Source organism: Branchiostoma floridae, chromosome 5, assembly GCF_000003815.2.
Source record: "Branchiostoma floridae strain S238N-H82 chromosome 5, Bfl_VNyyK, whole genome shotgun sequence".
Classification (NCBI taxonomy): domain Eukaryota; kingdom Metazoa; phylum Chordata; class Leptocardii; order Amphioxiformes; family Branchiostomatidae; genus Branchiostoma; species Branchiostoma floridae.
In genome coordinates this window covers 4,830,142-4,845,549 of record NC_049983.1, presented here as the reverse complement: position 1 = coordinate 4,845,549, position 15,408 = coordinate 4,830,142, and the positions used below count along the sequence as shown (strand labels likewise).

Here is a 15,408-nt window from a genome sequence, read left to right as displayed (position 1 = left end):
AGTTTTTTGGTCAAACACAACAAGCTTTCTACATACTATCAGATGGACAGGTCTGTGCAATCAAGTATAACTGACCAACACTTCCACAATGACATGTACGAAGACCAATTTCAAGAAGACTTAATGAACAATAATTGAAATAAACTGGAAGGTGGACATTTTTGGGAAAGGGGTAAACACAGTGCTAACTGTTAAAAACCAACTCAAGTTTTATCTAACTTACTGACAGACAAAATCTTACTGACAGGCAGAAAAGCTTAAAACAACCAAGAGACAGTCATTAAGAAAAACAACATTGCCGCAATGTCACAAAGAAGTTGAGTCACCTTTGAGAATTCATCATTGTTGTGATAATTCTATCATATTACAAGATGGAGATATTTCAGATTGGCCTAATTAAGATATCATAACATCTTACAAAACTTCACCAAAGAAAAATATACGAGAACCAAGAAAACTAATGATGAATTGCAAAAGATAAACCTTTCAAAATCTATCAGTGTTAAAAAAAGGAGCAACTTTGACTCACGCTGCCAGCACCAGGCCATTAACAATGAGGTTCTTGAATGGTGGCTTCCCAAACAAGGCTGTCGACAGGACTAGTAGAGTATAGAACCTGTTAGCAAAACAGTGGAGAAACTACAATGTAAACAGAGTAACTGCTACATACAATCATGTGATGATAAGACAATACTATCTGCGGTTTTGGAAAAACAAGTACTATCTATTAGCATCTACATTTCCAACTTGAAAATGTCTTCCTCACAGCTGAATTATCTCTCAATCTTGTGTGTAGAATTTACTAGAAACATGACTTGTAATACTTGACTTATAGTAAGAAACCAGTAACATTATACATGTTGTATGCCTGTACGTATGTTCTCTGTAGAACTGTGCATAACTGCCAGTCAATGTCTCACACTGAATAGCAACCCAGTGTTGTCATTACTTCAGAATCTGGGCTAAGTGTTCTTCAAGCTAACTTCTTTATGTACATTTGTATATTAGTCTTATTTCAATTTCTTATCTGTTTCGAACATAATTCTAGATTTCGAACATAATTTGAGTAACTTGTCCTTGGCAAACTTTCCCAGCCAGGCCATCACCTATGTGAGCTGCACGAGTGCCTGTAGCATACTAAAGACCACAGTTTACGTTATTTCGTCATTACATAGCTTAACCGGGCCCTTTCATAATGGGCCACAACCTTCCTTCTGTGAAACAATCCAAAATCCATGACTTTCTAGGCAGAGTTTAACATACCATCCTCTTGTCTGGTCAATTCCCTCAGCAATGAAGTCTGCAGGAAAACTGTCCTCAAACTCTTTCTTATTCTCGAAGGGGTAGTGGTTTTGGGCATAGGGCATGCTGACAAGGAGAAAAAAGGTAACATTAAAGTTGATATTGAACTTGAGCTTCAACTTATCTTGAGTGACAGTATAGTTTGCCTTGACCTTGACCGACAACTAATACTGTAACTCTTCCCAAGGGAACGCATGTATGCTAATATTAATCTCATGACATATCTGGTTTTGGTGTTTATAACAACAGGTACAATGTGCATGAAACACTTGTCACAACTTTACTTGTACAATACATGTACAATATGTTTAAAGCCCCGCTCTCATACATCGTACAATGTACCTATGATAGCTTACCCTGTAAATCGTACAACGATTGTGAGAAATTGCAGGTAAATTTTACCAGCCTTGTACGATTTTTCACTTGTGTCTCTTCTAAATAGCCATCTAAATGCCTTTATGCTTCTTTAACAGACCAAATATTAACCTACATGTAGCTGTTGAATACCAGGCTGTAATATTCTCTTGCTATTAAAATCATCTTTTGGGGAGCCATCAAAAACTTTACTTATATGTACAACGTGCATGTACGGCCTTATTACCAGGCATGGAATTGTCAAAATGGTAAATTGTAGGATGTGTGTGACTGGGCTCTTTCTTTTAAATGACCATTTCTTGAAAAATGGACACACAAGTGAGAAATACATAGACACAGTGCATTTCTCTATTTGGTCTATTATAAATAGAAGGTAACAGTATAATAACTGATATGCACAAGAAATATTGTCTCATTTTGCTTCAAGTTATAAATGCAATCTACTGGTATGCATATGACCTCACCTTCCACTCTCAAACCAGCAGTCAAACACCTCAGTCACTCTCTTCAGCACACCTTTCCCACGGGTGGAGGGGATCGTTATATGGTCCACACTGAGGAATAGTCAGTCAAGATTTCATTTAAGGTCGCATTCCTGCATTTCAGCCTTGTATTGAAAACAATGGTTTAATACCATCCTTCTAAATCCATGAAAGATATAATGAATTTGAAGATGTTTTTCTTTTTATCGTAAGCACACTTGATCATAATAAGTAATAAAAAAATGACACCTAAATCTAGCCCAATCAACTACAGTAATCGGATTTCAAACTGCGAGTACCCGATAGCCACTCAAAGCAAAGGAACGTACACGTCCGCCAATCGCTGGCATGACGAAACTTTCCGGCATGATGGTAGCAGTAATATACAAGCTAAATCTAAAATCCTTTTCATATCAATTGGGGGTGATGAAAGGGAATTTATCATCCACCTAAACACAAGTTTTGATACCCAATCATTTTTTGGGCACCTACTCTTTGGGAGTGCCCGCTCGGAGTTATACAGGAATGAGATTGTAATAATGCAGATGAAGGATACCAGACTGCTCTTTGAATGGACATCATAAACAAACACCGCTAACATCAACAATCATCATCAGTTATCTTTGTGTTTTTCCGTCAAACCTACAAATTGACTTCAAGTTGGTAATGTAAACTGCCAACCTTTCTCTGTGGAGATCTTTGACCCTGACTCCAGACAATTTGTACAGTTCCTCAATAGATCCAACAGCAACAACCTGAATAAAACAATAATCAGAGCACTTACAACAGATGGAGCTAAACAACTGATAATGCAGACTCTACTCTCCCAAAGTAAAACAACTAGAAAGGCAACGTTTTCCAGAAAATGCAGGATGTTTCCCTCCCAGGAATTTGCATTTTGTCCAGCTACAATATATAAAACAATTTGTGTACTTAAACCACCATGCTCACTACTGAGGCATTGCCATAAATTTAAATAGGCTTGACCCTGACCCTTCCTCATAATGTTTTCCCTACGGGAAGCAATAAATCTGTGATAATGTTCAATATTCTGTTCAGTGACGGCCTCCTTCATACCTCTTACAAAGCCTTCACCATTTGAAACAATTCTGATTTCTTTGTCTGACCTCTTCATAGTCCTCGCTGACCCAGAGTGGGATGGGTGTTCCCCAGTAACGGTTGCGAGAGATTGCCCAGTCATGAGCATCGCGGAGCCAGTTGGCAAATCGCTTCTCCTTCACAAACGCTGGCACCCTGGAGACACAAACAGGCAATACATGGTTTACTAAAGCATATTATCAAATAGCTGACGTCCAGTGGCATCCTTTTTGATTTACTACCAATAACCATACCTCATCAGATGGAGTATGGGTGCCCTAGTAAAATAACAAGGACAGCCCCCAGACTATTTCTGCATTTTCACGATTAAGGTACACACCCTCAAGTCAAGGCAAGTACACAATGTATAAGACAAATCTGGGGGGCTGAAAAGTAAACTGAAAAAATCAAACTAAATGAAGTTCATCATTTAAGTGATTCTTCTGTCACGTCAGTAGGAAATTCTTCTGTCTAGCAGTTTATCTTGATCATGTAAGAGTCTTTTCCGTGAGCAAGATATACTGCAAGACGTTGAACATTTAGAGGTACGTGTCTTTTTTATATGTGTAACTGATTCAAGAGCTTCCTATTAACTAATAAAGTACAACCCCTTCTCCACTGGCCTTCAACACATTTTCTACCAGATGAATTCAAATTTATGGTGTTAATTCTCTTTTCCCCAGATAATTGTGCTAAAATATAGAAAATACCAAGAGGAAAAAAAAGGAACACACACTTATCAAAATATCTGGGGCAAGTCACATAATCATCATCATTTCGGGGGAGTTACCCAGACCAACTCCACCCTCTCTCCAAGGCAAGTTGCAAACAAGTCCATAAAACAGAAACGTAAAATGGAAAAACTACAATGGATTCTACAGATAGGTACACACAAATCATTGGTAATTCGTAAAGTTAAGATTCGATCGTCATCCTCACTCACAATACACAATTACATTACACATTGGGCAACCTGGCCTTCAGGAGTACGTTATTTCAAACCCTGTTTTACACAACTTAAATAGTAAACCTTACCAATAACACTGACTGTTGTTGTGTAGTAGTTTCTCGACGAGGGGCTCTACACGCACAAACCAACCAGGCACTGCCTTGTAGATGAGTGGGGTTTCTGAACGCCAACAGAAAGGGTAGCTATGCACATAAGTCCCCTGGTTCACAAGTCGGCCCTGCTGTTTTAGCCATTGGATGATGTTCTTGTCAGCTTCCTGAAGGTGGAAAGCAAAGTGCAGAACTAGACTTCAGCCACCTCATATTTAGAGCTTTAAAAATTTAATGCAAATGGCTTACATATTTACATGATTTATGCATGTTGATTTTCATCATTGACTACATACACATGCATGTGCCTCTTCTTTCCATTCTACTCCATTTTTCAACTCTTACCTTGACATACTGTCCCTTGAAGTCGGTGACTTCCTCTGTAAAGCAGCCGCTGGCATCTACAGGGCAGACTACTGCACCATCTCGAGAAATGACATCATTGGCCAGACAAACTCGGTAATCATCCTGCAAAACAGAGGGATTTGTTGGAAGTGGTTTGATTGATTCTAGTCTGGTTTAATTTTATCTAATAGAGGCTAGATGGACTCAAAGATGATAATGATGATCAGATGAGAGGCATTCAAAGTACAATATGAATAAAAGCAACTGAGAACCAAAGTCTATACAATGTCTTCCTGGCCCCCAAAGCAATCTGCTACTGTCAAGACCATGGCATGTACAAATTAAAAACCAACAAGAGACCGGAGGTAACAAATTCCGTGGCGTCCACATGGTTTGATGATGATGATGATGATGATGACTTTATTGAAATTCGCAGTGTGACCACTGAATTGAATTCAATTCACATTCGAAACACACAGTAAAAACATTCAAATATTACATATTACTGCTAGGAATAAGTACTATATACATATATACATAGGTTGAAATTTCATTTGGACGATTGTCTGATAACAGGGGAGTATTATTTAGGTGATGTGGATATAGTAATGACTAATGCTGGAATTATGGTCCGTATGCATTGAGCAGGTTGCTCATATAGGGAATCGGTGAGTTGCTATATCGGTTTGTTCTGGACATATGACTGTTCAATTTGTGGCTATTTCTGGTGGCCCGACCAGAGATCTGGAATCTTGTCGCAGGCAGCCATTCTCTGTATTCCGAGTTCAGCAATGTCCGTGCAAACTTGAGACAGAGCTGCTCCCTTCTTTCTGCTAGGGTAACAAGTCCGAGGGTTTGCAGTGCAGGGAGGTAGCCTGTGTAGGCGTTGCCTAAGATGATGCGGCACGCTCGCTTCTGGATTCTCTCCAGCTTGTCCGATTGTATGCGTGTCAGCCCAGGTGACCATGCAGGGGCCGCATATTCAAGAATTGGCCTGATATAGCCTGTGTAAATAGTTGTCAAGTCAGCTGATGACAGCGCGAACTTCCTTAGCCGTTTGAGGAGGTAGAGCTTCCTCGACGAGGACTTCTGCATTTGGTCAACCTGTTTGTCCCATCGCAGATCCTTTTGGACATGTAGTCCAAGAACTTTAAGACTGGGAACAACGGCTAACGGTGTGTCACGAATCTGGAGTGGTGGGAGCAGTGGAGGGTTACGACAGAAGGTCACATGCATGGTGAGGCACTTGCCACTGTTCAACAGCATGTGGTTGCTGGTAGACCATGCGTGTAGCTCGTCCAACTCATGTTGAAGGGTGGAAGGCTGGTGGAGGGCTCTAGACTCCAGCAGATTCATGTCATCCACGTACTTCCACGTAGGAATGTTGGTGTTACCTGCGGCATCGTCAATAAGAGTCAGAAACAGGATGGGACCGAGTAAGGTGCCCTGAGCAACACCACAGGAGAGATGTTCCCAACTGGACAGCGCACCACGGTACCGAACACACTGCTTCCTATCGGAAATGAAGTCGCAAATCCAGGGTATTAACTCGCGCCTCAGACCTTTGTTTAACAGTTTTAGGATTACAGTGTTGTGGTGTACTCGATCGAAGGCCTTAGAAAAGTCGGTAGCTACCAAAGTACAGATGGATTTTGAAGCATCAGTGTCTTTGCATAGATTGTCCACTAAGCTGACTAGGGCGTGAACGGTTGAGCGGCCTTTAAGGCTGCCATACTGTCTCTTGTCAAACTTAATGTCATGTAGAATCCATTTCAATGCAAAGTACTCTGCTATCTTCGAAAACTGAGAAGTTAAGGAGATAGGTCGTAGCTGATCTAAACTGACAGGGTGAGTCTTAGGAAGGGGTACAACGACCGCCTGCTTCCACTGGTTCGGTACAACTCCCTCCTGGAATGATGTATTAAGGATGTGGCAGAACGGTGTAGACAGTTCGCAGGCAAACTCACGGAGTAGCTTCAGGGGAATATTGTCTAGACCCGGTGCCTTTGACGTCTTGACAGCCAGAAGCCGCTGATACACATCCCAAACATGCAGGGTGGGGAGCTTGTTTGTAGCGGGTAGGAAGGTGGGCAGTTGACAGAGATCAAGTGCCGGGAGTGCTTTAGAGACTTCAGCAAACTTTCTATTGATGATGTTTGCAACGGCTGCGTTGTCCTCGTTGTTCAGTTCCGGGATTCTCAACTCTGAACTACCTTTACTCACATTGGCCATGTTCATTACCTCCTGATGCCAGCGCCGTGGATTAGCATGTTTGAGGGAGGCCACCCGGTCACTGTAGTGACTCTTTTTCGCTTGAGCCAGTGCGCGTTGAGTAAGGTTCCGGTAAAACTTCCAGGTGACGCTGCCTTGTTTGTGAAAGGCTTTCTGTCGCAGACTGATGAGGTGTTTAATCTGGGGTGTCACCCAGGGTTTATCAGTACTGTGCATTGTGATAACTCTAGTTGGGAAGTGGGTTTCGATGGCTTCATTAAGTGTCGCGTGGAAGACGTCCGCTTTTGAAGCGGTTTCCACGTTGGGATGTGACAAGCTTTTTTATTGAATGTGACATGGTGTTGAGGCTCTTTTCGTATACACCACACATTAACAGGATTAAATGGTCATTCTTTATGCTAGTGAAAACCAGCCATAATAACACATCCTCACCTCCCCAAAGTATGGCGCCTGATGGACCACTCCAGTTCCAGTTTCCGTGGTAACATAGCCATCAACAAAGATGCGAAATGCTCCTGACTTCTTGCGCTTTGGGACAGAGATCGTGATGTAAGCATTATTTACTAAGTTAAACACACAATTCATAAGACTTCCCCATACAGCAGTCAGAATTCCACCACAGAAGTTGTTGACTTGAAACTATATACATATACTAGGCATATATTTGAGTCGATTTGCTGCAAAATTAAAGTACAAAATTTATTGCAAAATGGATTTATATGTCATCATTGAACCAGATGTTGCAAAACTGTGGAAATGTTGCTATTATCATTTCAAAAAATCACAAGGTAATCAACCTGCACTGAGGTGTACATGTATATGGTGTCATGAGGCCTAGTCAGTTTCTATAACCATCGGAAATAGCCGAGTTCATTAAGCATTTAATATGTGTTGTCAATATTGCTCTCCAGTGTAATAAGGTGGATTCAACTTATAATGTAAAAAAATACCAAAATCAGTAACTTTGCTTTCATGTTTTGATAGCTTAGATACTACAATAGATTCCTTTAATAACCAGTGGTATGAAAAAATGGAGCCTCATTGGTCAACATTAGATCTATCTGACTAAATGATAATTAATATGGAACACCACTCAGTATATTATCATCCGAGGTACCAATTCTCGAGTCTGAAGAATGATTTTTGATGGTGCAATGTCCAATTATAATAGGAAAATGGTGTATATTTGGTGCAAATGCGAACGTGTACGTTGGTTGAATAATACCAACTTGGTTGTGGAATATAAACAGAAGATTTTATACTTAAGTTACGCACACCCTTTAGGAACATCAATTCGAGAAAACTTCAAACAAAAGAACTCCGTTGGCTAACAATTATGATTTCATAAATAGCAACGGCATGGAGTGCGTTCTAATCATAATCGAGTGAAGCCTGTGTGATACAACTAAGAAGCCTGTGTGATACTGATTATTACTTGGTCTGGAACACCCGTATCGAAGGTTATGGCGACCCAGGTACATGTATGACAAAGCAAGTTATCACCTGGTGCAGAACACCTGTATTGAACGTTTATGGTGGCCCAGGTAAGACACAATCATGTTTACAACCTTTTTTCTCAATACATGGCCCATTTTGTGAGCACTGAATTTACATACAGTGTACATAAATGATTTGACAAACCTCACTGAAATAAGGGAATAATGGCTTGTATCCCTTCCCAAACAGGCTGGATCCTTTGAACCTGTAATAGGTATAAAAATATATACATGTAAGACATGCTTTGATATTAACATATTACACAGAGTATCAAAGCATGTAAGAGATGTACATAATGAAGTGCAAATTATGCAAATTTGGACTTAATTTGCATACTGGATGAGGAAATGAGGAAAATCTATATTTAGTGTTTTCCAATACAGGACCCAAATACATTTAACATATATAGTTTGTGGCAGGTGGAAGATATATTAAGCAGATACTAATTATGCAAATAAGTCCCTAATGTGCATAATTAATGGGAAAGTGTCCTAAATCTACTTAGTACAGGTAGTAAATGATTGGGCTGACAACATTGTAACCTGTGTAAGTTAGTGAAAGGTGTACATTTGTACATAAGCCAGCATAAATTATGCAGATGTGAAAATCATTTGCATAATCAGAATATTAAATGAAGGTATGAGGTCTCTGAACCCTTGTTAGGAGTAGCATTGCACATGTTCTGTTTCTAAAAATGCCCTAAAGACACACCTGTCCAGAATAGTGTACTCCTCAGGTTTCTTGAACAGTGCCTCCAGCCTGGCTTCCATCATGATGTACACCTTATCTGTGGTGTTATCTGTGGGAACATGTCCAAAGTTGTTACATGTATGTATGAGTGTATGTATGTATGCATATATACATACATACATACATACATACTTCCCGGTACATACGATTTTTGTCATCTCCCTTTTTTCTGGACCTGGCCCAAAAAAAACCAGTTTTGTACCAGTACACAGTAGAGACAACAGGCAACAGATGTAACTGTCAAGAACTCAAACCAAGCAGGCAGAATTGTTTGACATTTTACACTTTTAAAGAGTTTTTCTTGTTCACAAACAATCAATTATCTTGCGCTACAGCCAAAAACTCTCTGAACTTCTGATAAGCTCAACAACGTAAAACTACAAAAAAAGTAAGTCCAAGTGAACATAAAGGTACTTGCTGTATTTTCTGTATCATGTTGACTGTATAAACAAACTTTGTAGTCTGTCAGTTAACATACATGCATACTAGGGGTGGGTACCGGTACAGAAAATTCAGGTCCAGGTCCGGTTCAGGTCCAGGGTATCAGGTCCAGGTCCGGACCTGTAGAGTATTCGACTCCAACTGGCGTTTTAAAATCCTACAAGGCTGACTGCAATCCTACAAACCTTGGTAAAAATGACTATAGGCTCTACGCTACTTCGCTCTTGTTATTTTCTTCGACTGGTAAGCCCTAAAACGTGTGAATGCCTGATCTTATAAACTGTCAATTTTCCAATAGGTCCAACATCCGGTCCACCGAATTTTTTCAGGTCCGGTTTTTCTGGACTGGTCCAATAAGAAAAACAAGTTTTGTACCGGTACCCACCCCTAATGCATACATATTTCATATCTGACCATCAAACAAGTGAAAGTTTGATACCTTTAAAAACCCCACAGAAAGTTTGATACCTTTAAAAACCCCACAGTCCCTGCTCCTGGGCAGGTCATACAGTTAACGCACCTTTGACCTTGACATAGTCCAGCTGTGGGTTGACACACAGCGCCATGTTGCTGGGGAGTGTCCATGGTGTGGTGGTCCAGGCTATCATCGACACACCTGGGTCTTCATCCAGAGGGAAGTTCACAATCACTGCAGTTTACAGTGTGGAAAAAAAAAAGATGTCAGACTTCACATCACCTCCTTAGCCATTAGCTGTCCACTGTTGTCAACAGCAAAATGGTGTATCAGTACCATGTGGTTTATGAGGAGGGGGCACTCTACTGAACAACTAACAGCAACTCTACATTTGCATGGTTAAGTTTAAACAAGTCAGAAAGGTTCTACTATGTTTTCTGACACAATCTGACAACATCAAGAATATGCTGTATTCTACTAATTTTCTAGCATAGAAAAAGACCATAACCTAATAAAACTTTATTGTACAACAATCATACAGGGTACTTTATACAATCTAACTTTTGAGATCAATCGGCTGGCTAAAAGGGAATGTCTCAACGCTAATAACACATGTCCATGCAGCTGTTTATTTCTTGGCTCAGATCTCTTTCAGAGTATACACTTGGAGTAATACATCAATGAGACCATAATACTACACAACAGCTATGTGCTCCAGTCAAAAATTAGATGCACAGCTGCAATTTTGTGGGCAGAAAAGTGTGTAATGTAGCCTGTATTTCAAGCCATACTCAGGCAAAGATGATAGGCAACCTACAAGTTTTTTTTTTGTTACTGGAAAATATAGTTTGGAAAAAATATTTTGAAACCTAGAAAAAAGACACTTATTCAAAGAAATTGTTTATTAACAATTAAATTTATTTGAAATTTTGCAAATAAACTCTCATTGAAAAGTGTGGCTTTCCTTACCAGCCGGGTCCTGCACGTCCTTGTAGTTCTGGTTGGACTCAAAGTTGGACAGTGGAGTACTGCAGGCCGTGGAGTAGGGCATGACCTTGAAGCCTCGGTACACCAGACCCTTGTCATACAGCTGACGGAACACCCACCAGATGGACTCCATGAACCATGGGTAAAGTGTTTTGTAGTCATGGTCAAAGTCAATCCAGCGGCCAAGTCGTGTTACAATATCCTGGGAAGGAGCAGCATAACACATATACAACTAGAGTTCGGCGACCTCATACCTCCATGAAAATTTAGAGCTTTTGTAAATTTCACGCAAATGACTAAGACATTAACATAATTTATGCATGGTGTTGTTCATCATTGACAATCGTACACATGTCGCAATTATAAAATTCCCATTATTAATCATAAAGTGGTTTTGCAATTTTTACATAAATTATGCAAATAAGTTCCTCATTACCATATTTAGTATCTGCTTATATTCCACCTATCATAATTAACATGTGTTACATTTATCAGAAGTCCAGTTATTGAAAACAATGGAATTATACAATTTCCTCATTAATTATGCAAATTAAGTCCTCATTTGCATAACATGTATATCATTATGAACATCTTTGCCTAAGGTACCCGCATGCCTAATATGATGACAATCCGTTAATCCTTTCTGCAGTTATCCTCTTTGGAATGTCTTGACAAAAATGCCCCTGCAGTTCCTAAATTGAATGTTAGGGGGCTGAAACTTGCTCCACTTTGTCATGACACTGAAAGCTATCTACCACTCAAATTTCAAGACCATATAACGTCCAAGACAAGAGATACATAGAAAAAACTGCTATGATTGAATGTTGTCATTAATTATGCAAATTTGCTCCTATTTTGCATAATTAGTATTTCATCTTGTACAACATTGCCCAAGGTACCTACATACCAAAAATCATGAAAATCCGTTGTTCCCTTCTTGAGTTATCCTCGTCAGAAGTTTTTGACAAAAATGCCCCTGCTATCCTAAAACTAGACGCTAGGGGGCCCAAACTTATGTCACTTCTTCCTGAGCACAAGAGCTATCTAATACTCAAAAATCGTGACCATAGCATGTTCAGAACACCAAGATAGCAAAACCGGAAGTTGCGCTGCAGTACCAAGGGGAGTCGCTAGGGGGCCCAAAATCTAATCATTTCCAGCTTTCATCACACCCTACCAACACACCAAGTATCAAACCAATCCACCAAGCCGTTCTTGAGTTATCTTGTTTACACACAGACACACAGACACACAGACAAACGCGGGGTAAAATATAACCTCCATGAAATTTCATGGAGGTAACAAGTCTGGCAATACAAAATGTTATCAATCAATCTGTGGCCTACTATCACAGTTTTCTAGGCCAAATGCCTATTGTCCCAAAGGGAGTCTGCATGACCCACTTTCTATCAGGTTGGAATTCCAGCAGCTGGCTCCCTGACTGGAATTCCAAACATTCCTATGGACCTGCATTCCTGTGGACACATGCCTGCACAATTCCTAGAATTCTTGCAGACTGAACACTATATAAAAACCATTTGGCTCGTCCCTGAGCATCGCCAAAAAATCCTACTTGATGTATTATTGGATCTAAAAGTTCCGACAAAAATTTTCCTGTAGTTCAAGCAAATGTCACTAGGGGACAAGCCTACACCATGTCTTATAAGTCCTTATCAAGCCCTTAAGCTTAAAAATCATAAATGTCCAAAACAATATAAATGAAACTGCAGTACCAACTATTTCTTATAATACTGAATGTTATCCATCCATACCTTCTCATATTATGATTTTAATTAAACCATAAAATAACAAGACCACAAAAGACAAAACCTCCTTGGCAAAGGAACTTATTACAAGAATATTCTTAAAAACATTTAGTACACAGTTAATCATCTCACCTTCCATTCCCCAGCGTATCTCATGACAATACCTCTGCAGGCCTCATTGTATTTGTCAATGCCCATCCTGGCTACATCTCCAGGTCCCTTGATCCCCAGGGTCTTGTCAATTTCATATTCCTATAACAGATGGAGGATAGAATTTAGAAACTGAAGTTAAAATGTTGTAAAAGAGATATTCTTCTTTCAAAAAAATATGATAAACAGGAAAACAGGACTGCAGCAGTCAACGCAGTTTTTTCCTTGTTACTTCACTTCACTTCATTTATTGCAAATTATAATTAAATATGGGACACTAAGGCAGGCAGGCATTAAACTAAGAAACAGTCCTTGTAGTTGACTTTCATCCATTGTATGGTTCCACATTGGGATGAGTACCGGTACGCTGAACCGAATCCTGACCTGCAAAAACGCTTATGTTCAGGTAAAAAAAATGGAGCCTCCAAAAATTGAGCAACTTGCGCTGGAAAAAGACGATAATGTCGACATGCATTGCTATCTATGGCGGCCATTGCTGTATTCCCAAAGTGTCGCAAGTTATCGCAACTTACTTCAGCAAAGTTGCTCATGTCATGCCATTATAACATTATTCAAATATGCCATGGGTTTAGGTAAGGATTTATTAGATCCGGACCTGAACCGGAACCTCTAGATTCTAATCCACACCTGAACCTAAACGTGGGTTTACATGTAGGTACATTGTATGTATCCCTAGTTCCACCATGATGCCGACTCACCACTGGCAGGCCATGGGTGTCCCATCCAAACCTCCTCTCCACATGGAAGCCACTCTGGTGCGCCCATCTGGTCACGATGTCCTTGATGGTGCCTGCCAAGATGTGGCCGTAGTGGGGCAGGCCAGTTGCAAACGGAGGCCCATCATAGAAGGAGTACCTGCGAAGAGACGGCAGCTAAGACTTCTACGCATAACAAGGGTTTCTTAGTTGGTTTTTGTTAAAAATGAAGCCAACCACATAGCAGACTATCACTTTTGTTCATTGTTTTAATGGTGGCATAATGCGGGCATTTCCTGTATATCAAAGCCTTTTGACAGGCCATAGCCGATAATGGCGACTAATATTGTGTTACAAACTTCTCTCATATACGTGTGCAACAAGCATACGGATATTTAGGCTAAAACTCCATGTTGTGCTTGCTGCGAGTGCAACAGAAGTGATGGTCTGCCGCGCGGTCAGCTTCATTTCCAACAAGCCTCAAATTTCAATCAAAAACTAGTCTTACCTTGCAAGCTGAGACGTTTGTCGAGTGAACTGGTGGGGTGAAAGTTTAGGATATTATGATTTAGATGAACTAGGAAGCGATTTGTTCGGTTAACGGCCATGGGCCGGCGGGGGTGTCCGGCAGGGTTTCCTTGAGAACTGAACTGATTCCTGAGGACTGTACGCTTATATAAAAAAGAGTGCTGTCTGCTTTCCAAGAGGACTGTACGCTTGAAAGTTGAGGACTGTTGCTTTTTTAGAGGACTGTACGCATTCCCGAGGAATGTTCCCATTCGATTGGTCGAGGTGTGGATACTAGTTTTTCTACTACATGTACTAGTAATATAAAGTAGGAATTACCAAAATTCCTTAGTATTCAATGAAAAATGTAATCATCAGCTACAAATAAACATTATACAGATTACACATCAAGCAAGGACAACAGTACATATAATATACCTGTAATATAGGAATACAAATGCAGGACTACTGCAGGTGGATATTAGGACACTTTTGTACCTGGTCTTTCCCTTGGACTGTTTGAGAGATGTCTGAAAAGCATTCAGTTGTTTCCAGAGCTTCAGCACTTCTTCTTCAGCAAGAGGAAAATCCAGCCTCTCAGGCACCGGCTCCACCATGTTTGTCTACTAAGGAGGAACGAACAAGGTAGGTCAGGTTACTATCATGATTGTAACCCAGGCTGGAGACATATTTTCAGTGTGTGGAGAATACTCACTCTCATCTCCCAACTACGCCCTGGAATAAAAGTACCCAATGTATATGTTTTTTTAAAGGGGCAATTCATTCCAGAAGGGAGAGTTATTTTCTGAATGATATTAATTGTAGGAAGTGACAAATGCATAAACATTATATGATAAAGTACCCATTATTAGCCCCTAGTGCATTAAAAAAACAAATAACAATTCAGTCCTCTACAAAACTCCCCAAGTACCCTCAAATTAATAAATCTCAGCCTATAGCTGAACACAAATTACATGCCTGACAACATCTGATGTAAGCTAGGTTACAAAACTAATTTTAGGGATGCTAAGACAAACATGTCTTGCCATATGTTCTTTGATATCTTATGAACAATTGACCTTCTTGGTGTGCTTAGCGTCCCTTATTTATGCCGGAAATATTCATGACAAAGAAAGTGTCTACAAGCATAGCAAATGCAAGCGTAGGGTCTGCATGGGTTTAGTGAGTGTCACATTGTTTTACAAGCACGCATTGCGTATTTCACCACAAGTGGAATTCCACCAAAGATCGGCTGATTATATATTTATTAATACATAATGAGCGAG

General features: G+C 40.1%; 1 protein-coding gene across 1 annotated transcript in view; it reads right to left on the bottom strand.

Moving 5' to 3' along the window:
• The window catches only part of LOC118415365 (isoleucine--tRNA ligase, cytoplasmic-like), a 45,254-nt gene that overhangs the window by 25,775 nt on the left and 4,071 nt on the right, over window positions 1-15,408 (bottom strand). The window contains exons 2-16 of the mRNA XM_035819919.1: window positions 14,621-14,745; window positions 13,619-13,775; window positions 12,882-13,001; window positions 10,966-11,185; window positions 10,102-10,230; window positions 9,102-9,189; window positions 8,535-8,595; window positions 7,326-7,421; window positions 4,662-4,784; window positions 4,293-4,483; window positions 3,287-3,413; window positions 2,841-2,914; window positions 2,142-2,231; window positions 1,264-1,368; window positions 530-616 (exon numbers count right to left, since the gene is read on the bottom strand). Coding sequence (XP_035675812.1) covers window positions 530-616; window positions 1,264-1,368; window positions 2,142-2,231; window positions 2,841-2,914; window positions 3,287-3,413; window positions 4,293-4,483; window positions 4,662-4,784; window positions 7,326-7,421; window positions 8,535-8,595; window positions 9,102-9,189; window positions 10,102-10,230; window positions 10,966-11,185; window positions 12,882-13,001; window positions 13,619-13,775; window positions 14,621-14,739 — 1,787 coding nt within the window. The 5' untranslated portion in view covers window positions 14,740-14,745. The remainder of the gene's footprint in view (window positions 1-529; window positions 617-1,263; window positions 1,369-2,141; window positions 2,232-2,840; window positions 2,915-3,286; window positions 3,414-4,292; window positions 4,484-4,661; window positions 4,785-7,325; window positions 7,422-8,534; window positions 8,596-9,101; window positions 9,190-10,101; window positions 10,231-10,965; window positions 11,186-12,881; window positions 13,002-13,618; window positions 13,776-14,620; window positions 14,746-15,408) is intronic.